This window comes from Scleropages formosus, chromosome 8 (genome assembly GCF_900964775.1).
Source record: "Scleropages formosus chromosome 8, fSclFor1.1, whole genome shotgun sequence".
Lineage (NCBI taxonomy): Eukaryota > Metazoa > Chordata > Actinopteri > Osteoglossiformes > Osteoglossidae > Scleropages > Scleropages formosus.
In genome coordinates this window covers 11,594,512-11,619,848 of record NC_041813.1, presented here as the reverse complement: position 1 = coordinate 11,619,848, position 25,337 = coordinate 11,594,512, and the positions used below count along the sequence as shown (strand labels likewise).

The 25,337-nt window shown below is 43.4% G+C and overlaps 1 protein-coding gene across 2 annotated transcripts; it reads right to left on the bottom strand.

Moving 5' to 3' along the window:
* Positions 1-5: 5 nt before the first annotated feature.
* LOC108942630 (ankyrin repeat and SOCS box protein 2-like) lies at positions 6-25,099 on the bottom strand. 2 transcript variants are annotated; one of them, XM_018766089.2, is made up of 11 exons: positions 24,972-25,099; positions 20,105-20,426; positions 16,908-17,015; positions 15,829-15,998; positions 15,393-15,548; positions 14,910-15,155; positions 4,226-4,397; positions 3,936-3,989; positions 2,872-3,442; positions 1,532-1,685; positions 6-1,306 (listed from the first exon to the last, which is right to left on the bottom strand). In XM_018766089.2, exons 2-11 carry the CDS (start codon positions 20,359-20,361, stop codon positions 1,158-1,160), a joined length of 2,037 nt encoding a protein of 678 aa, XP_018621605.1. In that variant the 5' UTR covers positions 20,362-20,426; positions 24,972-25,099; the 3' UTR covers positions 6-1,157. The 2 variants fall into 2 exon arrangements, with proteins under 2 accessions (XP_018621605.1, XP_018621606.1); XM_018766090.2 differs by lacking the exon at positions 3,936-3,989.
* Positions 25,100-25,337: the final 238 nt, after the last annotated feature.

Here is a 25,337-nt window from a genome sequence, read left to right as displayed (position 1 = left end):
CAGTCCGTCACAAGGCACCCCAAAAAATCCAGAAACTAACCAAAACATTTTTAATTGTGGAATTTAGTTTTTGAGGTGATAGTTTAGGTATATGTGCTATATAAGGGAAGTGCTCCTCTACACTGAAAAAATTATGGAAAAATGTCCTTTCTGGTTGAGCTCTCCACTAAGAGAAGAATATGAATTTGACCAGACTGCTATAATCAACATACATAAAACACAAACTGACAGTTAATAATTTACAGAAGCTAATGAGAATTCAAGATCCAAGGGAATAAAGAATAACTTTCATTCACAAATTGTATTAAAAAACAAACAGAAAAAATCTAAAAAGCTAAAAGATCTATTCTAAGCAACCTTGAGTATTAGAATATGTAAATTAATTCTAGGTAACAAATTAGAGCAACATGAAAAAGGCTAACGAATACTAACTTTCAATAACTCCAATACTTTCTTCATGTAACAAATATAATGGAAAACATTTCAGAAATTTGATAGCTTATTCTTAAAATGAGCTGTTTTACATTTAATTTCAGTTAAATCTCTCTAGCACAATGTTTAGGTCTGTGCTCTGTAGAGGTATTGCTTAAGCCAGTTCCCGAAATAAAAAAATAAAATCAAACAACTGTTTAGCAGAACTGGAAATAAAACCATTACCTTGAAGCTAATAATTTATGTTATGTAGACTAATACAAGTGTCCATTATCAAGTGTTTTTAATTTTTCCATTCCCTCAACAATAATAATAATCTGTTTCCCTTGCTAGGTACATGCACGGAAACATACTGGCTTCTTCCTCTGATTTACACTTAATTTCACAGCATAGTTTATTTACACTTAATTTTACTTCTTGAGAGCAAAGAAAGATTAGTAAAATCTGATGCATCACAAAACCAGGAAAACCAAGTGGTCAGAATGCTCTGTAGCTCTCTTGGTTTACTGACTGTAAGTATTTTTGTTGTGCAATCAGTAATATTGCACACAAACAAGTGACTAAGTGGCCTCCTGGACATCTCAGTTAAATGTTTCAATTGAACTTCAGGTTATCTCTTTCATCCATTCCCAGAGTAGACACACAGTTTGTGATTTAATATTTTTGTATTGTGTTATAAACATCTGCTCTTCTGTTTTTAAGATAATGTGTTGTCAGTGTATGTGTTATGTCAGTTTTGTTGCACGCTCCTCGTGTTTCAGATACTTTATTAATCTCCCTGGGAGAGGCAAGGTGTCCACAAGCTTCAGCCGCTTGATCCCTAAAATCTTGTGAATCTTCATCCTGCACAACTGCATCAGAGGCCGTGGTGGAACTGGTAAAGGTCAAAATGAATAAAATATCAGAGAATGGCCATGCACCTGAACATCACCATCCTGCCAGTAAATGAGATATGGTTTGTAGACATTTACACATTTTCTCTCCAATATGTAATGGCTTACAATTCTGACTTATCTGTGCTATGTCTCACTGTGTTTCTGTGCATATATTTTGGTATTGTCAGTGTGACTGTCTGTGGTTCTGCTTTCATTATCTTCACCTGATTTCTCCTTGATGACAGACCAGTCTTCATAGCTGTCCAGGTGTTCAATTAGCCTGGCGCACAACTGTACATTTCCCACATAGTCTAGGAGAACATCAATGATGGGCCCCGCCCAACGATACACAGAGGGTGTGGATACCATTTCGCAGAACTGAATGAGCAAAACAGAGGGGGAAATACATATTGTATTTACCATTTGAAGATGACAGTGTCTACAAAACACAGAAGCATGAGAACACATGAGAAGATGATAGAACTGGCTCTGATACCCATTTTGTTGTGAGGTGTGAGCTACATATGATACTGAACATCAGGATATAGTTTGTTATGTTTTGTTGTTATGTTGATATTACTATGTAGTGAATATCACATGTGCCACTACTGACTAACTATATACTGACCTACATCATTCCGTTATTAAGCATACTCATGTATTTCATTTTAAAAACTTCATCCACATACATAAAATGCATAAAGTCAAAAGGTTAAAATATTTCACAGTTGTGATAATGTGCCATAGGTAAGTCACTTCAATCCTAAATCAATTTTAGGATGACCTTAATTTCTCTGATCTTACATGGAATCTGATCTTTTAGTAAAATTACTGAATTTCTCCTATTCTTTGTCTATACAATACTTTAGTGTACATTGCTGTAGTACTGTATACAGTACATTAGTATTTGTGTATTTCCAGCTGCAAGCCAGCACCCCATGCATTATCACATCCGAAGACTCTCACCTGCACAGCGCTTTTTACATTGTATCAGTCTATCTTCTATAATTTATTTTCATTCAATAGTGACAGTAATTTATGTGAGATTAATGTCAGTATCACGATTTGGAATGACAGCTGGATATTGATACTTTCACAGGTGCAATTTACCATTCGGAGGATTCCAAAGTGTATTTAACAACAAACTGCAAACACAGTTGCACATGCATTGTGTAGTGAATCAGTATCGCATGGTACTTGTACAAAAATTAAGGGTAAAATTTTATTACTTGGGTACATATACAGTAGCTTCACAGTTCCATTAGGAGATGTGGACTGGAAACACTGAGCTATGAAACCTTTTTAAGACTGATAAACTTAACAGTATTGTCTAATTATGTTCCCCTTGACAGTTTGTTATAAAAAAATTCTGTAGTAAATTCAGTAGTTCACATTTTTCATGCCTTTCAATACAAGGAGATTTATATTTTCACAGATTTTTTCATCTTGTGTAAATATAGCAAAGGATAAATGTTTTTCCACTGACAACTTTTTTATAGTTTGAATATTTTGCCAAAATTAGTTCATATTATAGGTACTAATTCAAAGCATAACTTGCCCCTACCTGGACCTTGGTTATAGAGGATGTATCTGATGTGTAGCGCAGGTCATCCCTTTGGCTGCGGAACATCTTTAGAGGAGGGTGTGGTCTGCTCCCATATTCACACTGGAAGCAGGACTCAGCATCACACCCATTGTCAAGAAGATACTTGAGCATAGGCAGGTACTTCATGCAGAACATGATGGTGGCAGGGAAGGAAGTGGGGTGTGTGGGAATACAGGAATTGACATTGGCGCCGTGCTCCACCAGCATGGTGACTGTCTTGATGCAGCCCTGCCGCACGGCAACCAGCAAGGGGTTGAAGGTGTCCAGGTTGGGGTAGGCCCCAGCCTCCAGAAGCATGGCTGTTGCATCAATATTGTTGTTGCAGACAGCAAAATAGAGAACTGTGCTGCGGCGGTCCTCGTACATCTTTGAGCGATCAGGGGACAGTGTGGCATTGACATCAAATCCTGCTTCAATCAGAGTCTCAAGGACATCATTTTTGTTGCGCTCGGCAGCCAGATGTAGAGGGCTGATCCCACTGCGTCGCACCCTAGCCCTGCTGGTGACGGGTATCAGCATAGACACAATTCTGGGTGAAGGAGATAAGGGCATTAGCTGTTGTTAGACTGTCTGACACTAAGCCATGCTCTGGTCTAAGCGTGTAAAAGTCTGTCACAGCTTAAAGTAATACAGATAATTGGCTCTATGGCAGAGTTCCACATGCTCATGCTTTAAACCTATGTTTTTGTTCACGCAGCTAATTGTTGTCGAAGCTAATTGCTCTCAGCCAAGTTGCTGTATTATATTTCATAATATGCCAACTGCTGGAAATGAGTTAACGCCAACTGTAATGTATCAAAACATATTTTGAAAAGCCCACATTTTAAAATGAGTACATGAGCCCATAAAGATAAAAACTATTCAAGTAACATTTATGAAGCTGTGAGTGTATAGCTTTAGCTTGTAGCTGGCCATGGGTGCAGCGCTAGTGAAGCTCGGGTTAAAACCACATGTTAAGGGAGCACTTTTTCAGGGTGCTGCATCAATGACCCCTCTGTCCACTGCCAGTCACAAGGACTTACTTAACCGACCCCTCATTACAGTATGGGTAGGAGGCATAGTTCAGTAGCTTTTCTCTGAAAAAGCAATGCAGGACAACGAAGCACTGCTATTATAACCACTACACCACAACTTTTGTTCATGTCTTTTCATATTTTTGTGATTTTTTTTGCTAGTATTGTGACCAAATGTTACACTTTGTAGTTCAAACAGTTACATGTACTGTATGTAAGTCAGTCACAGTAAGTTCATCTGTCTGTCTGTATCCATCATTAAGATATATAACTTTGTTTAGTTCAATAGGTCACCATACCTATCATTCCCACGCTGGGCAGCTATGTGCAAGGGCAGGAGACCCCCCTTGGCTGCAATGTTGGCATCAGCATTCTGAGAAAGCAGGACCTTAACTACTTCCTCATGGGCATTCTTGCAGGCTTCATACAAAGCTGTAGCCCCATCACCTGCTTGACTGTTGACATCTGCACCTGGTATCAACACAACAATTAACACCATGTCCAGATACTGTGCACAGTTAAGATGTTTTTTAATTTACTGATTAGAGGTATTATACAGCAGTTGTGAGTTTGTGTCAAGCAAGGATGGTGAGCCCCTAAGATGGTGGACTTAATGGAAGCTAAAAGTGATGCAATGATATGATAAGCACTTCACATGTAGAATTGAGACTGGGTAATATGTGTTTGAGCAAGATATTATGCTATTGATGTTTTAGAATGTTTGATAATAGAGTTTGAGCTGGTAGCTAAGTGGACATGAAGATGAGAGTTATATGTAGTTGGCAAGTACGTATTATATTTGAGTACTATCTATTAAAGTTGTTTCATAATACATTCTGGAATAGCTCAGCTAGCAGGAGTAGTGGTGGCCATAATTAGAAATGAGTCAGCCAAGAATAGGTTAGGTAGAATAGGTCAACATAGAAGCCACTCCTCCAAATACACTGTGCAAACATTCAAGTACACAATTTTTTAATTCCTCTAATGGCAGCAGTGCTTTTAGTCCTTCAAAGTCTGTAACCTGGCATGCTGATAACCATTTATCAAAAAGAATGGCTTTCTCCCTGGCAAACTCCATGAATGTTTGTGTTGGACTATGTGTTTTCTAAACTTCTGCCAATATGCTTCAGGCACCAACTCATAAGCTTGCAAGATAGCTGCCTTCAGTTTGTCATCATCACAGCTGTCAGACAGGGACAATGCAGCACTGACCTCCTGAGTTTTCCCACCAGTTTGAACTGCAGGAACACACTTGCAAACCTCTTTGGGCCACTGAAGAGATTTTTCAAGGCCCTCTAATGTAATGAAAGAGGAATCTACGTCAGCCTGTCTAAATTTAAGCAAGACAGAGACATATTGACTAATGTCAATCATAGGCACTAACTCAGACCTGATGGTAGGCAGCGGCACAGACGCCACTGCATGGTCAGGTTTTAGCAGGTTTGGGATTGTAGGCACATTTAAATTTTCTTTTGCCATTTCCATCTCCAACCACATTACCCGCACCTCTTTCGTAACATCCAGGCCTAGGCATTCTAATAGCCAGTTTGTGTTCCACCTCAATTTGATGAGCCCATACCTGAATCTCCACCAACCTCTGGCTAATGTACACGTGAATACGAGCACACTCAGTAGTGTGAAGGAAACCGACAGAGGACGTAGATAGAAGATAAAACTCTGGCAAGCCAGTCTTGAGGGCAGCTTCCACTTCCTCCAGCTCTGGCTTCGAAGTTGACCTTTCCATATTTGTCTTGGTAATTTCATGTGCTTTAGGACAAGTAGGCTGCACCCTACCATCATCTGAAGATACAGGAGCTTCAGCAAGAACATCCAGCCTCTGCAAATGCCCAACTACAGCTGTTTTAATATCTCTTTTCATAGAACTCCTAGACACAGAGAATTCAAAATAAATTTTTTCCTGCATTAAGCTGTCCTTTCATAAGGTAGATAATTTCTCTTCTGAAAGTGCTGATGTAAAGTCCTCCACTCCAGCAATACCCCCACAATAAGACAACAATAGTCCAACCATAACCAAAATCTACTATAGCAATACTTGGATGATTACAGCAACATCCAGATCACTATATCCTGGTTGAGCCCCACTAATGTTACAACCCCCTCTAGACGTTAGGTTTTGGTGCGATGAAATCACACATAAAAAGTAAGATGTGGAATGTATGTGTTGTCAGTCTTGTTAGGTTGCTGCATCAGGAAACAAAACCATGTGACTTGTGGGAAGGGTTTATTGTGGAGAATATTAGTGCAAACATGGTGACTACATGCAAGTATATACAAGAGAGTTGTACACAGGAGTGTCCCAAGTGAAAAAAAACAAAAAAAAAACTACCTATTTTGTTGTGAGAAAACCCAGAAGACTATGTACTTTAAGCCTGGAGAAGAAAAGTGGCAACAAGTCTTCTGTTTCCTGAGTATCTACTCTAATCTGAACTAAGTATCAAAATCAAACGAACAGCAACAGGAGGCATGCACGCACGCACACATGTATACACACGCACACACATGTATGCATGCGCACACATGCATGCAACAACTAGCCACAGAAACACCAGCAGGAGAAAAGCTTCCCCATCATCCTGGCGGGCATGGTTATTTACATTTATTCATGTAGCAGACACTTTTCTCCGAAACAACATACATCTCATAGAAAATACAATTTGTACATTACGTTAGGAGATAGAGAGACAAAGTTGCAGACGTGATTCTTCAGTACAGTTAGTTTGTTTCTCTCCACCATATGCACCAATGTTCGTCACACAAGTAGCTGCATAAAACAGAATATCGATGATTCCTGATCACCTTCTTACAATTTTTTAAAATGATTATTTATTTATTGAGTAGGACACAGGGCCAGCAACATGGCATTTCATTGACCCAGGTGCATCAATTTGGACAACCATCCTAATTAGGAGAAAAAGAGAGAGAGAGAGAGAAAAAAAACAACACGGCCAGCCCTGTGCCGTGAAAGCCAAAACCCAGAAAGCTAGAGAAAGGTTCTGAGATGTTTTTGGTTGGAACGTGAAAGTGGAATGAACCATTATGGTGATACTGAAGATGTGGGTGAACTCTTCGAGGGGAATTTGAGGAGGGACATTTAAATAATCCTAAGAAACTGTAAAATGGTGTTGTATCAGTATGGGAAGAGGTGTACCAGAGGAGTGAATGGAAATTGCTGAACTTTTTAATAGTTATGTGGTTGGTTTGTGTCCAGCCCCCCTTGATTTTGGCACGAGGGGTTGAAAATCTTTCCCTGTGTATTATTGTATGTTGGTTTTAGGTGACTAGTGACTGCTGCGAACAGGGCAGCTGGCGGCACAGGAAAGACCGTGTGACGGCAAGGAGAGACTGCTGGCAGGAGGGAATAGACCAGGGGCTGACATGGGCTGGCAACCTGTGTCAGCAGCATCATATGCTCTTGTGTAGCGGGAGGTGCACCCTGTTTAAGCTATAGACACACAAATGTTATCAATACCCCAAGAGTCAGCGAGAGCAGGGGTGAAAGATGACTCATTGGTGGATATAACGGTTCTTGACTATGGCGTGAACTTGACTATGAGTAGGGGGGGAAGCACGAACAAAACCACGCCAAGCAGGGGTGGATTGGCGCTGCAGGTGTGCATTTGTGCTTGGAGGAAGGTGACTTCAGTAAGAGGCCTAAGAATTCATCAAGGCAAGAAGAGGTGTTTGGGGGGATGAGGGCAGGGGCCCCGCATTGATCGCTACGACCTACGGAGTGGTTCAAATAAGTCGGGTGAAGTCCAGGGGCAGGTTGCACACCAAAGACCACAGGACATCAATACCTCTGTCTTAGAGGAGACAAGACCAAACATGGATGCACAAGGCAGCATCGATCATGGGGAGGATGCGGGGCAGATGATACCAAGATGGGTAGGGAAGGAAAGGTGTAGGGAACAAAAACTTAAGATGAGATGGCCAGGCGCCACTGACTGTAAGGAGTGGACCTCTGTTAACGATGTCTTGAGAGGGATTTTAAATGGTTTGAAGGGTACGGCTGAGTCTAAGATAAACCAATTGAGTGAGATTATATATGATTATGGGGAGAAGAGATTTGGGGTGTTTGCGAAGAAGCGTAAGGGTGAGCAGAGCAGGTTAAAGTCAAGAAGGCAGATGGAAATTGAGAGGTTGATTCAGGAAAGAAGACACCTAAAAAAGCTTTGGAAACGAGCAGATGAGGAACGTAGAAGTGGTATTAATATCTTGCAGGAAGAATTGAAACATAGATTGGTAGTGTTGAGGAGAGCAGAAAAGCTTAGATTGAGGAGAAAGAAGAAGGAGCAGGCTAGGGTGGCATTTTTTAAGGACCCATTTAAATTTGTGAAGTCCTTGCTTGAGCAAGAGAAGTCTGGTTGTTTAGATGTTCAAAGGAAGGAGTTGGAGAGCTATCTGCGGGAAATGCACACCGATGGTGAAAGTGAGAGGGTTTTTGAAGTACCTGTACCTATTCCTCCATTAGGGGAGATTGTGACGCAAATGGACGTGTGTCCTCCAAGGTTGAAAGAAGTACAAGAGGTGGTATGGCGTGCAAGGGCAGCATCTGCTTCAGGACCCAATGGGGTTCCTTACCGGGTGTATAAAGGTGCCCCAGACGTCTTAAAGTTTTTGTGGAAGCAGATGGTGGTCGTATGGAAAAAAGGTATCATTCCAAAGGAATGGCGGCGAGCAGGAGGATTGTTTATATCCAAAGAGAAAGATGCGGTAGATATAGGGCAATTCAGGCCAATATGCCTTCTTAACGTTGAAGGGAAAATATTTTTTAGTGTTGTGGCGCAGAGGTTGTCTGCATATTTGTTGGTCATTGACACCTCTGTGCAGAAGGCAGGAATTGCAGGTTTTTCAGGCTGTTTTGAGCATTGTAGTATGATTTGGCATCAGATGAAGGAGGCCAAGATGGAAGGTAAAGACCTCCATGTGGTTTTTTTGGACTTGGCAAATGCCTTTGGTTCAGTGCCGCATGTTTTGTTGTGGAGGGCATTTGATTTTTTTAAATTCCCAGAGTGTATTACGAGACTGGTTAAGGTGTATTTTGAAGACATTCAGTTTTATTTTTGTACCAAGCAATACACCACATCTTGGCAGCGGCTGGGGATTGGTATAATGGCCGGATGCACAATCTCGCCTCTGGCTTTTACCATGGCTATGGAGGTGTTAATAAGGGCGTCGAGATGGGTGGTTGGGGGTATGAGGCTGAAGGATGGTTCTCACCTTCTGCCAATCAGAGCGTACATGAATGATATGACTCTGCTTACTACTACTATCCCATGTACTCGTCGCTTATTAACGAAGTTGAATGGAAATCTAAAGCTGGCCGGATTGAAAATTAAACCTAGTAAGTGTAGGAGTTTGTCGATTGTTAAAGGAAAGTTATCACGGGAGAATTTCCAGATTGATGGGGAAAAGATTCCGTCAGTGGCTGAAAGGCCAATTAAGAGCTTGGGTTGGTGGTATGATTCTTCATTTAGCGACAGGGAGCAGGTCAAAAGATTAAGGGAGGATGTAGTACAGGCAATTAATAGGATTGATAAATCTTTTCTGCCAGGGAAGCTGAAGGTTTGATGCCTTCAGTTTGGTTTATTGCCTCGTATTAGATGGCCACTTCTTCGGTGGGCTCACCACGTGCCGGAGAGACCGTAAGGGGCTGGTGCATTGTGATTTGGGCGGTGGTCGGGGCCGAGTGCCCGGCCGACCCAAACCTCGGGCGCCAACTCTGGTTTTTGGGACTTGGAATGTCACCTCACTGGCGGGGAAGGAGCCCGAGCTGGTGCAGGAAGTTGAGAGATACCATCTAGATATAGTCGGGCTCACTTCCACCCACAGCTTGGGTTCTGGAACCACTCTTCTCGACCAAGGGTGGACTCTCCACTATTCTGGCGTTGCCCAGGGTGAGCGACAGCGGGCGGGTGTAGGCTTATTAATAGCCCCCCAGTTTAGCCGCCATGTGTTGGAGTCTACCCCGGTGAATGAGAGGGTCATCTCCCTGCGCCTTCGGATCAGGGAACGGTCTCTCACTGTCGTTTGTGCTTATGCGCCTAGTGGCAGTGTAGAGTACCCAGCCTTCTTGGAGTCCCTGGAGGGCGTGCTGGAAAGCGCTCCCACTGGGGACTCTGTCGTTCTACTGGGGGACTTTAACGCCCACGTGGGTAGCGACAGTGACACCTGGAGGAGCGTGATTGGCTCATGGGACTCCTGAAGCAGCTGACAGGTACCGACGGGCCAAACGGAGTGCGGCTCTGGCAGTTGCCGCGGCAAAAACTCGGGCTTGGGAGGAGTTCGGTGAGGCCATGGAGGAAGACTTTCGGTCGGCCTCAAAGAGATTCTGGCAAACCGTCCGGTGACTCAGAGGGGGGAAACGGTGTTCCACAAACACTGTTTATAGTGGAAGTGGTGTGCTGCTGACCTCAGATGAGGATGTCCTCGGGCGGTGGAAGGAGTACTTTGAGGATCTCCTCAATCCCTCCGACACGCCTTCCGTAGAGGAAGCTGAGGCCGGGGACTTGGAGGGGGACTCGTCCATTACCCTGGCTGAAGTTGCTGAGGTAGTCAAAAAACTCCTCGGTGGCAAGGCTCCGGGGGTGGATGAGATCCGCCCCAAGTTTCTCAAGTCTCTGGATGTTGTGGGGCTGTCTTGGCTGACACGCCTCTGCAGCATCGCGTGAAGTTCGGGAACGGTGCCTCTGGACTGGCAGACCGGGGTGGTGGTCCCTTTTTTTAAGAAGGGGGACTGGAGATTATGTTCCAACTACAGGGGGATCACACTCCTTAGCCTCCCTGGGAAAGTCTATGCCAGGGTACTGGAAAGGAGAATCCGACCGATAGTCGAACCTCGGATTCAGGAGGAGCAATGCGGTTTTCGCCCTGGCCATGGAACACTGGACCAGCTCTGTACCCTCACTAGGGTGCTGGAGGGTTCGTAGGAGTTTGCCCAACCAGTCCATATGTGTTTTGTGGACCTGGAGAAGGCATTCGACCGTGTCCCTCGTGGCATCCTGTGGGAGGTACTTCGGGATTATGGGGTTCGGGCTCGCTGCTACGGACTGTTCGTTCCCTGTATGACTGGAGCAGGAGCTTGGTTTGCATTGCCGGCAGTAAGTCAGACCTGTTCCCGGTGCATGTTGGACTCCGCCAAGGCTGCCCTTTGTCACCGATTCTGTTCATTATCTTCATGGACAGAATTTCTAGGCGCAGCCAGGGAACAGAGGGTGTCTGTTTTGGTGGCCGCGAGATCTCGTCTCTGCTTTTGTGGACGATGTGGTCCTGTTGGCTTCATCAAGTCAAGACTTGCAGCGTGCACTGGTGAGGTTTGCAGTCGAGAGCGAAGCGGCGGGGATGAGAATCAGCACCTCCAAATCCGAGGCCATGGTTCTCAGTCGGAAAAAGGTGGATTGCCCCCTCTGGGTTAGGGGGGAGTTGCTCCCTCAAGTGGAGGAGTTTAAGTATCTCGGGGTCTTGTTCACGAGTGAGGGGAAAAATGGAGCAGCAGGTTGACAGACGGATTGGTGCGGCGTCCGCAGTAATGCGATCATTGTACCGGTCTGTTGTGGTGAAGAGGGAGCTGAGTCGTAAGGCTCTCAATTTACCGGTCGATCTACGTTCCTACCCTCACCTATGGTCATGAACTCTGGATCATGACCGAAAGAATGAGATCGCGGATACAAGCGGCAGAATTAAGTTTCCTCCGCAGAGTGGCTGGGCGCACCCTTAGGGATAGGGTGAGGAGCTCAGTCACCCGGGAGGAGCCCGGAGTAGAGCCGCTGCTCCTCCGCATCGAGAGGAGCCAGTTGAGGTGGCTCGGGCATCTGTTCCGGATGCCTCCTGGACGCCTCCCTGGGGAGGTGTTCCGGGCTTGTCCCACTGGAAGGAGGCCTCGGGGCAGACCCAGGACACGTTGGAGAGACTATGTCTCCCGGCTGGCCTGGGAACGCCTTGGGGTTTCCCCAGGGGAACTGGAGGAGGTGTGCGGGGACAGGGAAGTCTGGAGGACTCTGCTCGGACTGCTGCCCCCGCGACCCGGCCCCGGATAGCGGAGGAAGATGGATGGATGGATGGATGGATAGATGGCCGCTAACTATATACGAGGTCTCTATGTCAGAGGTTGAAAGACTGGAAAGGGTTATGAGCAAAGCTATTAGGAGATGGTTGGGGGTTCCTCATTGTTTGAGTAGTGTGGCTTTGTATGGAAAGGGGGTCTTGGAATTACCACTGACACACCTTGTGGAAGAATTCAAGTGTACCAAGGTTGGTTTGGAATTAACACTGTCAAGCTCAAGAGACCCAGTGGTGAGATCGGTTCCTGTAAGTTTAAAAAAAGGACGTAAGTGGGATCCACGAGAAGCTGTTGCGCAAGCGCAGACAGCACTTGAGCACAGAGATGTGGTCGGTCAGGTGCAGGTAGGTAGGGCGGGGCTCGGTGCCGGCGATCGAATAAAGTTGTGGAGTAAAGCTAAGTTGCCGGAGAGAAGAAAGATGGTGATTGGTTTTATCCGCGAACAGGAAGAGGAGACAAGGCGGGTAACTGCGACATCACATGGTGTGCAAGGGCGATGTTTGGCTTGGGAGCATGTGGAGAAATGGAAGATCAGTTGGCGTGATCTGTGGGTGATGGACGCCGGTCGTATTAAGTTTCTCATTGGAGCCACCTACGATGTTCTCCCTACTCCACAGAATCTTAATCGCTGGGTAGGTACAGAGCCGACTTGTTGCAGCTTGTGCGGTGGTATAGCCTCTTTGAGGCACATTCTATTTGCATGTAAGGTTAGTTTATCTCAGGGAAGATATACTTGGAGGCATAATGAAGTCTTAAGATCCTTGGCATGCTTGTTGGAGAACAAGCGGGTTGAAGTTAATTCACTTCCGCGGTGTGGAAGAAATAAGCTAATTTCTTTTGTGCGGGATGGGGAGAGTGTTGCAAGTCACGCGCGTGGTCGTGGTGGTATGAATTTTAAATGGGGGGAGGTGCGTGACTGGAAGTTGGTAGCGGATGTGGGAAAACAGCTGCAGATGCCACAGCGCATTGCAATCACGGCGTTGAGACCCGATATTGTGCTGTACTCCGAGGGTGCACGGATAGTGTACTTCATTGAATTAACGATACCCTTCGAAGACTCATTGGAAGATGCCTTTGAGAGGAAGAAATTGAAGCACACTGAGTTGGCTGGTGAGGTGAGGGAGCGAGGCTGGCAGTGCGTTATTAGACCGGTGGAGATCGGTACTAGAGGGTTTGTTGCAAAATCAACCACGTCGCTACTGTTGGAGTTTGGTTTTAGGGGTCAGTCGTTAAGAGCAGTGATTAAAAGCTTGTCAGAGGTAGCAGAAAGATCCAGTCAGTGGTTGTGGATGAGAAGGCATCAGGGTGTTTGGGGGAAGCCCACTTGAGTGGGGAGTATTCGCCTATGTGAACATCAATGGTTTGAGTTTTGTTGTCACCTCCATATGCTGATGTGGTGTGTTGGTTGTTGGTGGTTGATGTATGGCTGGGGTGGTGTGTTTTTTTTTTTTTTTTTTTTTTTTTGGTGGGTGGAGTCGCTGGGATGGCACTGTGGGCATGGAGGGGGGTGGTCTGGGACGCCAGATCTCGCCGTTGAGCCTTCTGGGGTGTCGTGGGCTCAATTCAATGAAACATCAGCGAAGGAAGGTGCCCACTTGACAACCCCAACGAAGTGCACGCGGTGGCTCCCGGCAAGGAGGATGGTGTTTGCCCATGATGTGGGCTGATTTTTCTTGTGAAGGGAATTGTTTGGTGGGGTTTTGGGAGGGATGGAATATTGTGGCGTGGTTGGTTTGTGTCCAGCCCCCCTTGATTTTGGCACGAGAGGTTGAACATCTTTCCCTGTGTATTATTGTACGTATGGGTTATGGGAACATGTATTTCTTCTCCTTATCTCTCTCTGTTGGCTTCCTGTAGCTACCTGCATCAAGTTCAAGACTCTGGTTATAGCCTTCAGGACCATCAGTGGACCCTACTCCCTGATACTAACAAGGCCTAATCACTCACTTCACTTCAGCAAGACTGCTACAGTCCTCCACCTCTGCCTGTTTGGTGGTCCCATGCACAAGAAGCCCAACACCAAAAGCCTTAAAGTTCGTGGGCAGATGACCAAAAAAGCATGCTGTTTTTGCTCAGAAGGAAACTTTGTCTTTGCATCAAAAATCAAAAGCACACATGAATGAATGATCTCTCTCACTCATAACTGCTAAATCCCTCTCGTCATTCAAAAAGTCTCAAAAGAAATCTCTGTTGGACTCACTTCTTCCCTGATGTATCTGATAGATGTGTGCTATATTATCTATCTAATAGTAAAAATGAAACTATGTGCAGCTACTCATGTCATGTATTCTGGTACATTGGGTGGTATGTAACAAATTGACTGTACTGAAGAATCATGTGTTTGCATCTAGAGTTTTTCATTTGTTGGTATAATGCACTTTAGTATTAATTTCCCAGTGCACATTGCTTTGGAGGATAGTGTGCCACACACACACATTTTCAGAACTGCTTGTCCCATACGGGGTCACGGGGAACCGGAACCTACCCGGCAACACAGGGCGTAAGGCCGGAGGGGGAGGGGACACACCCAGGACGGGATGCCAGTCCATCACAAGGCACCCCAAGCGGGACTTGAACCCCAGACCCACCAGAGAGCAGGACTGTGGTCCAACCCACTGCGCCACCACACCCCTTACAATGAATTAATGTAAATTTATTTTCCTCTAGCTTTGTTGAAGCAGCCACTTCTGTTAAGACAAATTAGCTTTCTTGTGGCCTGAGCAAATAACTTAAGACTTTTTTAATTTGTAAGAAATAATTTGTCAAAATTCTTTTTTATACTGAATTTTAAGGTGGTAGGATATTGGCTATCTGCATTAAAGGTGTTCTGTAGAAGACTAACGACCAGCCCATTCACTAATAGTTAAGCATATATGTTTTGAGCACAGCAGTGCAAATCTTACCATTTTTGATGAGGAAGCGCAGGGCCTCAACACGGCCACTCTGGGCTGCCACAAAGAGAGGTGTGATGCCATACATGTTGGGAATGCTGACCTTGGCTCCGGCATCCACCAAGATCTGACAAATCTGCAGGTTATTACGGCACACTGCCTCGTGGAGCGCCGTCCACCCCTGGATGCAGCTTTTGTTCACCTCACTTCCATACTGCAGAAGAAGCTCCACAGCTCTCACATTCTCTCTTTCACATGCTGTAATATAACAAGAAGCTCCTATGTCAATACCTAAAAAGAGTATTTTTAATTTCCTGGGTGACTCTTGTAGATACCTAAAGAGAGTATTCCATATTTCCATGGTGACTGTTTGCTTCAACTAAATTTAGGTGGTCTGGAAATTAAGAATCTGCTGTAGAAGTGTTCTTAGTCAAAGTTTGTGTGAAGACAGAGATGGTGACAAAGTGAATGAAACAGCCTGTTCAGACATGTTACCTTTGTAGAGGGGTGTCTCGCGGTCTCTATTGGCAATGTCTGGATCAGCTCCCTTCTCCAGAAGGTAGCGCACACAGGGCAGTTTATCACGAGCCACTGCTAGCAGCAAGGGTGTCTGCTCCCTCAGGGTGCGCTTGTTAATCATTCCAGGCTGAACTGGAGGAAAAGATGAGCTGAGTTCACATAAAAGTTACTTCGCACCACAGAACACACTGAATCTTTACACCAAACACGGTAATGTAATGGGCATAATGGAAACCCAACAATACAAAACGAGAACGATGTTACACACTTCATATCAGAAAAATATTGAAATATATGGTGAAAAGGCCACACCACATGCAACTTTGTTTGATGATTTTACACTATTTTTATGCTATTTCACATGTACTCCCTTAAGGTGGGTGCAATCATAATGGGTCTGAAAGAGACCTACTTCTCAGTAGGACATCCAGGCATTCAGTTTGCCCATAATAAGCAGCCTCATGCAAGGCCAGCCACCCCTCCTTGCTGGGTTTGGTTAGACTGTCCGGGTCGGACTTGACCAGTTCCTTCAATGTCTTCACATCTCCAGTCATGATGACTTTGATCATTGGGTTGACCTCCCTTAAAGTCAATTCAATGTGTCAGTCATGTTTGACTGTTGTTTTTAAGTTTCTATCCCAGTTCAGAAATGCAATTATTTATATTTATTCATTTAGCTGACACTTTTCTCCAAAGCAACTTACAATGTTAAGATTAAAATTATTATATATATATAAAACTGTAAAATTATTACAGTTTACAACTTTTTACCCATTTATACAGTTTGGTAATTTTACTGGGGCAATTTTGGTTAAGTACCTTGCTCAAGGCTATTACAGCTAGAGGTGGAGATCAAACCTGCAACCTTTAGATCCAAAGACAGCAGCTCTAACTACTACACTACCAGCTGTCCCCATATGTTACAGCCTATTTTTGAGTGATTTCTAAGCATTTAATTTTATAATTGACCCAAGTAACACTGCTGTCTCACAGTGTCTGAGTGGTATGAGAGGATGTGGATTTGATCCATGCTCAACCTATGTGGAGTTTGCATGTTCTCCATGTGTTTGTGAGGGTTTCCTCCGGGTGCTCCAGCTTCCTCCCACAGTTTAAAGAGATGCTGTTTGGGTAGATTGGTGACTCTAAAATCACCCATAGTGTATGTGTGTGAGCGATAGAAAGTGTGTTTCAGTGGTGTATGGATGAGTGACTCATTGTAAGTAGCGTATCTAGCACTGTAAGTCAACTCAGGCGAATAAGGTGTGGGCTGATACAACTACACAGTGTTTATTGGAAGTTGTTTTGGAGAAAAGAGCCTGCCAATTGAATAAATGTAAACTTAAAAACAAACAATATGATAAAATCTAAAATCAGATGATAAAATCTGTCAAATTTACATGAGAAACAAGTTTCATAGATATATGGTGTTTGGTTTCATAAGTATATAATTGTTGGTAAAAATCAGCTAATTGTAACAAGGGTTATACTCACTCTTCAGGCTGAGGCAGGACCAGGGTGCCATCATAGCGGCGCCATGCCACCATCCGCTGACCATTGCGAGTCACAAAACTGCTCTGTGTTGCACCTTCCAAATTCTCGCTTTGCACCGCACCACAGAAAAATACAAGGACACTGATAAGGATAACACCAACACTAATATTCAGGTTTTTGTTAATGCTTAATATTATTCAGAGCAAATCTTTGCAGAAGCAGGCTGGAATGAATATGAGCTAGTGAACAACTACATTTTGTGAAAGGTAGCAACAGCACAGACCAACCAGACTCAGACTTTGAATTACTGATAGCATATACACATATGGCTATCCAGTGATGGAATGGCATCCTGTCCAGGGTGTGCCCTACTTAGCCTTGTACACTGACCCTTTGGGACACCACCACAACTTCGACCGATACTTAATGAACGTGAGTGAAAACAAGTGTGCACATAAATCAATAACTGCATTGGTAAATTAGCTAGTATTCAGTGATTGCATGTACTACAGAAATTATGTGCTGACAAACTCCATGTTTATCATTGTGTCTAAATCTGTGAATATTCTGCATTAGGTGCAGTGCTGATTAAAATGATTAAAATATATTGCAGAGTAATGGTCGAACAATGGGACGAGCGGTTCAGAAAATGTGTGTGTGTGTGTGTGTGGTCTAACAAGAATTAGTGGCATCCCCATTGCCAATTTTTTAAATTCTTTAATTGTTTAGCCTCAATATCCAGCGTTGCAATACAGTTTTTAGTCCCTTTGCTTGAATTCTCAATAGTTTCACTAAATCCAGTTCATGCCAAGCAGGTGCCAGCAGGCAGTGACTGACAGCAGGATTTTATAAAGGTAATTTGATAAACTACCATTTTTATCCAAAATTCCAGGAAAAATCGTAGCCTCCCAAATTGTAAAATATCTTAATCATCATAATATATTTGAAAAATTTCAGTCTGGTTTCTGCACTGGTCACAGCACTGAAACGGCACTTACACGTGTTGTTAATGATATTCTCATTTCTTCTGATGCTGGTCAGATCTCTATTCTTATGTAACTGGACTTGAGTGCTGCATTTGATACTGTAGACCATAGTATCCTACTGAGTAGACTTGGAAACCTGGTTGGACCAAGAGGTACTGTTCTGAAGTGGTTTGAATTGTATCTAGCTAACCGTGAACAACTTGTACTGAAATCTGATGACTGCACCCCCTCCATCTCAATTATGGTTCAGTATGGTGTCCCACAGGGCTCTGTGTTGGGGCCATTACTGTTCTCACTCTATATGTTACCATTGGGTGACATTATTCGCAAACACAATGTGAATTTCCATTCGTATGCTGATGACACACAGCTTTATGTATCGTTTAAGCCTGATGATCCATCACATGTGGTGTCGATAGCTAATTGTTTTACCAGTATAAAATTATGGATGAGTAAAAATTTTTTTATCTCTAAATGCCAGTAAAACAGAGGTACTTGTGGTGGGTGGTGATGCCAAAACTCTCGACATAATCACGCCAATCTTTACAACAAATGGTATTAGCTTCAAACGAATGGATTGTGTCAAGGATTTGGGTGGAAAGCTGGATTGGCTGGATGGAAATCTGTCATTTGTATCGCATGTAAAAGTCGTGCTTCCTTCAGTTAAGAAACAGAGCTAAATTTCAGCAATTTCTATGTAGACGGGATTCTAAGAAACTGGTTCATGCTTTTGTTTCCAGCAGGCTGGATAACTGTAATGCTTTATTGTCGGGTTGTCCATACCAGACTGTATCCAGGTTACAGTTGGTACAAAATGCTGCTGTGAGAATTGTCACTAGAACTAGCAGGTTTGACCATATAACACCGGTACTTAAATCGTTGCATTGGCTCCCGGTCGCATTTGGAGTTGATTATAAAATCTTACTTTTGACCTATAAGGCAGTACATGGCATTGCTCCAGCTTACCTTTGTGAGATCATTGATTCTTATATCCCAGAACAGTATCTCTGTTCATTAGATGCAGGTTACCTTTAAGTACCTGTGATCAATAAGACCTCAGTAGCGCCTTTAGTTATAGAGCACCTAAACTGTGGAATAGTCTACCAGTTACTGTTAGAAATGCCCCGTCTGTTTCTGTTTTCAAATCCCAACTAAAGACTTACATGTTCATTCAGACATTCCACCTCAAAATGTAATTCCACCTGCCGTGGTTGTTTTTTACCAGCTTTATAAAAATGCATTATAAATTAAGTAACAAATGACTAACTCTGTTCTTTTTTCTTGTTGAGCACTACCTCGCTACATAAGACCTGAGGAGGCCAGCCAGTGGTGACAGACGAATCCCATGCTGACAGAGGATGATGTCCAACTGCCATGACGAATGAGACGTTCCATGCTGAGCTGGGGATCCAAGATGCCATTTAAGCAACATTATCATTATTACTTGTTACGCTGGCTTACAGTTATTACTTTCTAGAACACGCAGGAGGGGTGGGCAGCCACTGGCCCGTGGACCCCCAGAGGTTTTTTCTCCCTCAACCTTCAGTTGGGAGTTTGTGTTCCTTTCCCCAGCGGCCAGTAGGTATATTTATAGCTCTGTAAAAGTACTTTATTATGGTAGCCATTAGTTGACTGTCTTCCTTGTTTGTATCTGTTTTTCTTGCCTTATGCCTGTGTTAAAGTGCTCTGTGTCACTGCGTGAGAAGAGCGCTCTATAAAAATAAATTGAATTGAATTGAATAATTTGTCAAATCTGTTCTGATTGCTTAAGCCATTCTGAGAATAATATCTTTCCATTCAGTCATTATTATTGTTCTAGCTATTCTTTGTTAACTTTTTTGGGCTAAGCTGTATTATAAGCAATCCAAACAGAAATGGAATAAAAATAGAATGACCTTTTTTGTTAGTTTTGTTACTACAGTGGGGCAGTGGGCAGAATTATAAATAAATTGCCCTAACATTTTTACATTGAGAACACCCTACTGTTTAAATAGTTAAATGATTATAAGTTATTTTCTGTTTCACAAGCCTTACACTGCAAGCTGCCTTGGAGTTAGCCTAATAAAAAGGAATATTATAAATTATTAGTAGGATTAAAGACAATGGCAGAACCAACAAATTGAGTGTGATCCAAAGTAAAAGAAAGAAAGTGACAAAGAAAGACAGGAACTGTAAAAGCAGCAGGACATGTTTGGTTCACACTGGTCTCACCTGGGAGGGTAAGCTGGAGGAGGTACCATTTGTTGGCGTGGAGGACAGTGCTGCCCAGATGCCTGGCCTGGTGCACTTGGGACCGTAGGTGTTTTGTTAGCAACGGCCTGTACAGAGGACCTATTGGCATCAGCCAGACTGTGCTCAATGGCCAGCTCAATGAGCTCCTCCTCTGTCAGGCTGCTGTAAAGGCTGTAGTCCTCGGAGCCCAGCGTTGCACTGGTTGGGCCAGGTAAGGTCACCCTGGAGACTGCCATGTTGTCTCCAGCAGCAAGAATGTTGCAGTCCCTCTGCTGTCCTTCTTCAAGGTCTCAGAAATGCCCTAAAAAAAATTTTTCTCAATAGTACTCCATGTCCAACAAAATGTAGGAATGGACTATGGAAAGTAAATCTTCAAATGATGGTCAGTCATGAGGAACCAAATCACCCTTTCTGCACTAATCAAAGCACATTCGACATGACACTAAGGTGAAAATAGAAGTTACAGCCCTATTCATTGAGTAGAGCAACTTCTCCAGGCTCGGGCAGGCACCAATCCATATGCCCTAGAAGAGAACTCTGCAGCAGCCAGAACAATGCTTTTAAGGGCATGTTTGGTTCCGAGCTACTGGCTGTCCTCCCACTCTACCTCTGCTGCCTTGTTAACCCATTACACTTACCCCCATAAAAAGATCGTAATTCACTCATAAAAACGGAGAAAGAAATAATTGTCCCATTATTTTTATGGGAAAAGATGTGCAATTTGTTCCAAGCCTATTCTGAATTCATCTGAAAATCATCACAAATAAAGCAACATATCATAAGGAAAAAGTTCTGAAAGACTAAAATTTTATGCAGTTTTTTTTTTTTTTGCAGTTTGTTCCCAGACAAAAATAACTTTTATAACTTCATTATCTCTGCAGCTGTACATAGTTGTAGTGGCAAACATGTGCTTGTGCCTAAAAAGCTTCCTCCTTGTTCTACATCTGAGAGTTTTTTTTAAATCAATCTCAAAATGGATGTAAAAATAAGCAATTTTCTTTTCATTTTATTAAATTATGAATAAATACAGAAAACAGTTAAAAATTTATTTTATGGCTACAATATTTTTCTTCTTGGCCTCTCATTGCTGTTGCTGATGATAGTGTCAAGATGTCCCACAGAGCACACTGTCTGTGTCTATAGAGTGGGTGACAGTGAGGTACTGTATTAGTGAAAATTTAATTCATGAAGGGTCCTTTATATATAAAAAATAAATTTTTAAACCATGGCTTAAATGTCACCTTGGTGAATAAGGTGTGTGGGCTGATAAGACTACAAACAGTTCATTGGAAGTTGCTTTGGAGAAAAGCATCTGCTAAATAAATAAATGTAAATATAAGTGAGCTTACTGCGATAGTATGTGTGGACTGACTTGAGGAAGACAAAGGCTATAAATCACATCTGAAGTACTACTACTAAATAATAATAATTTACGTTTATTCATTCAGACACTTTTGTCCAAAACAACGTATATCTCAGAAAAATTCAGCTTGTGCAGTATATTAGGATTAAGGGAGACATAGTTGCAGATGTATCATTCTTAAGGAAGGTTAGTTTCTTTCCACTATATGCACTGATGTTCATCACACGAGTAGGTGCATGAAACTCAGAATAGACGATTCCTGTTCACCATCCTGACAACATCATTATCTTGTTGTCTATACCAGGCTATCCAGACTACAGCTGGTACAAAATGTTGTTGCAAGAATTGTCACTAGAACTAGGATGTATGACCATAACACCAGTACTTAAATCATTGCATTGGCTCCCGGTCACACTTAGTATTGATTATAACATTGCATTCCCTGGGTGGCAATGCACTGGCGCCCCATGGGGGCCAGGTGTGGCCGGGGCCGTCCCGCACCACCTGGCGCCGAACCTTCATCAACGATCTTAAGTTCGCTGGCGTATCCTGGAACGAGGACCAGAAGCGGTGGAGAGACCTCGTCACCTGATGTGCCCAGCAGCATGGGAGGATCTAAGACTAAGATAAAATCCTACTTTTGACCCTTAAGGGAGCACATACCATTGCTCTAGCTTACCTTTGTGAGATTATTGATTCTTATATCCCAGGACAATATTTTCATTCATTGGATGTGGGTTACCTTAAAGGACCTGTGATTAATAAGACCTCAGTAGGTGGTTGTGCCTTTAGTTATAGAGCTCCTAAACTGTGGAACAGTCTACCCCGTCTGTATCTGTCTTTAAATCCAGACTAAAGACTTACATATTTACTCAGGCATTCCACCTCGAAATGTAACTCCACTTGGCTGTGTTTGTTTCTCCCACCCCTATACCAATGCAAATTAAATTTACTTAAATTACAAATTACTAACTATTTCTTCTTGTTGCGCTAAATAAATAAATATATATGTAAATAGACTCCCTACATAAGACCTAAGGAGGCTAGCTGAAGGTCACAGACGTACATCCATGCTGACTGAAGATGATGACCAACTGCCATGATGGACGAGACGTACCATGCTGAGCTGGGAATTCAAGCAACCGGACAGCAATGATATCATTATTACTTGTAAACTGGCTTAGAAGTCTTATTTAATCTGGAATGCCCAGGAGGGGTGGGCAGCCACCGGCCCTTGGACCTCCAGAGGTTTTTTTTCTCCCTCAATTTTCAGTTGGGAGTTTTTGTTCCTTTCCTCTGTGGCCAATAGGCATACTTATAGCTCTATAAAAGCGTCGGTAGTCAACTGTCTTCTTTGTTTCTTTATCTGATGTATTTGTGTTTCTTGCCTTATGCCTGTGTTGAAGAGTTCTGTGTCACTGTGTCAGAAGAGCGCACTATGAAAATAAATTTAATTGAAACTGAATCACCTTCCTACATTTTTTAAGGTACACAAAACATGATCATAAAGTTATGGTGCATGAACATTACATGAACATAATAATAATAATAATACACACACACACACATTTTCAGAACCGCTTGTCCCTTACGGGGTCACGGAGCCTACCCGGCAACACAGGGCGTAAGGCCGGAGGGGGAAGGGGACACACCCAGGACGGGACGCCAGTCCGCCACAAGGCACCCCAAGCGGGACTTGAACCCCAGACCCACCGGAGAGCAGGACTGCAGTCCAACCCACTGCGCCACCGCACCCCCACCTAATAATAATAATAATAATAATAATAATAATAAAAGCACAATGCATCTTATCATCTTTCTCACAGAGCTGCTTGCCACAGTTTTCAAGTGCATCTCAGTTTATAGTATTGGATTGAATGGGAAGTAGATGTGCTACACAAAAGACAATCTGGATCAATTAACAACAAGTAGTATTAACAATCTAAGAAAGGATGTGAGAAAAACCGGATATGGGGAGATCGAAGAATGGGGGTTGAATATAAAAAGCAGGGTTTTTTTCCAGTGCAAGACACAGACAAGCAGCCATTCGTGGCACTTACACTACAGGACCTGATTTCTGTCAGCACCCTACCATCATAACCTTTCTTCTTGTACAGTATGTGCTTAATAAGTTGTTAAGGCGAAGTTCATATGAGGTTTTCTTTAAAAGTAGGACTTCACAGCCTCTGGTGATAACCACCGCCCTGTCCAGGGTGTGTCTCCCCACCCTTTTAGCCTTGCGCCTAATGTCTCTGGGATAGCCTCCGGCTCGCCGTGATCCTGCTTGGGACAAGCGGTTATTAAAATTGGTTGGTTGGCTGATAATAACCATGACTGTCAGAGGCTGGGGATCTGTACGCAAAGGGTCTGTGACCAGAGAACCCATTTTAGGACGTTTGCCTCCTTTTATCTAACATGAATATTTCCATCCTTGCAGTGTTACAATTACATTTCATCCCTTGGCAAATGACATTCCCAGGGGACAATTGTTCTGCCATTGTCCCCTGGGAATGTTATTTGCCTAGGGGATGTAATGGGCATTTTAGTTTGTTTATGAAGATATATCCAGGCAATTTCTAAAATCTCTGTAAAGAATGATCCTGTTTACTGTAGTTTATCCATCACTGTTCTTGGCACGCGGTGGCGCAGTGGGTTGGACTGGGTCCTGGTCTCCGGTGGGTCTGGGGTTTGAGTCCCGCTTGGGGTGCCTTGTGACGGACTGGCGTCCCGTCCTGGGTGTGTCCCCTCCCCCTCTGGCCTTACGCCCTGTGTTGCTGGGTAGGCTCCGGTTCCCCGCGACCCCGTATGGGACAAGCGGTTCAGAAAATGTGTGTGTGTTCTTGGCACTGAATGATATCACTGTTTGGTTTCATGTATTTGCCCTGAAAACCAATAAAGGAATTAAATACCACTAATGACAAGACAGATGGGTGCATGCTCATACTCCTGGAGCACCAGTTTGTTTTTATGTGTTGAGTTGCTGGGTTAGAGAGCAGTGTGTGACAGCTGTCTGCTGACAAGTGCTCTGCAGGTGGTTGGTCTCCCAGTTGGCATGGCCCCAGTTTGGCCACCTGGGGACACAATATATAAATAGATATCCTGCAGTCACAGTGCCAGTCACAGTCTGAACCTTCTTCATGGTCTGTGTTGATCTTCTAGAACACTTGCAATGCAAACAACAACGTCAAATGAACCACAGCATGCTCCATATAGAAGGTGAACTCTAACCAGTCATCTTACAGTTGTAATATTATGCTTTTCGCACATAATAATGCTAATATTATGCTTTCGTACAGATTAATTTCTTCCAACATTTTCCATTGTATTTTTGTTCCTTTTCAGAAAGTTTCTAGAGATGTTAATATATGCATACTTTCTATCTAAAACAAAAGAAAATCAAAATTCTTGCAAGGGAAGCATTCCAAAGAACTGAATGTTAAAGGGAGTGCTGTTATACTTTTAAAAACATGCACTAAACCCTACCTTCTTCCTTGGTTGAATCTTGCTGCACCTGGAGATGTGGTCTGCTGCCACTGGTTGGGAACACAATCTGACTTTTCACCCAATGATTGCTTGAACCTCGGCAGTCTAGAAGTGTGTGACTTCACTGCAGCATGGGGCCCTTGGTGGTGTTTGGGGTGTATTTTTGGCCTGTTCACATGATACACTCTGAATGTTGACCCACGTTTTTCTGAGCTTGGGTTGCTTGTGAGGGAGACATTTCCAGACTCTAGAGTAAGGGAAACTGATAACAATATAGTTATAATCCTGGGAAACCTTGGCAAGAACAATGCGAAACGCTCTGTTTCACCATGCACAACTTACAGAATGATAAACATTAATGTTCAC

Bases quoted from the DNA above. Each gene is read 5' to 3' on its own strand.
- LOC108942630 (XM_018766089.2), bottom strand. From the start codon at position 20,361: ATGGCAGTCTCCAGGGTGACCTTACCTGGCCCAACCAGTGCAACGCTG. The intron at 15,999-16,907 runs GTGAGTATAACC...ATTGACTTTAAG, and splicing joins GTCCTGCCTCAGCCTGAAGA to GGAGGTCAACCCAATGATCA. The intron at 4,398-14,909 runs GTAAGATTTGCA...TGTTGATACCAG, and splicing joins GCGCTTCCTCATCAAAAATG to GTGCAGATGTCAACAGTCAA.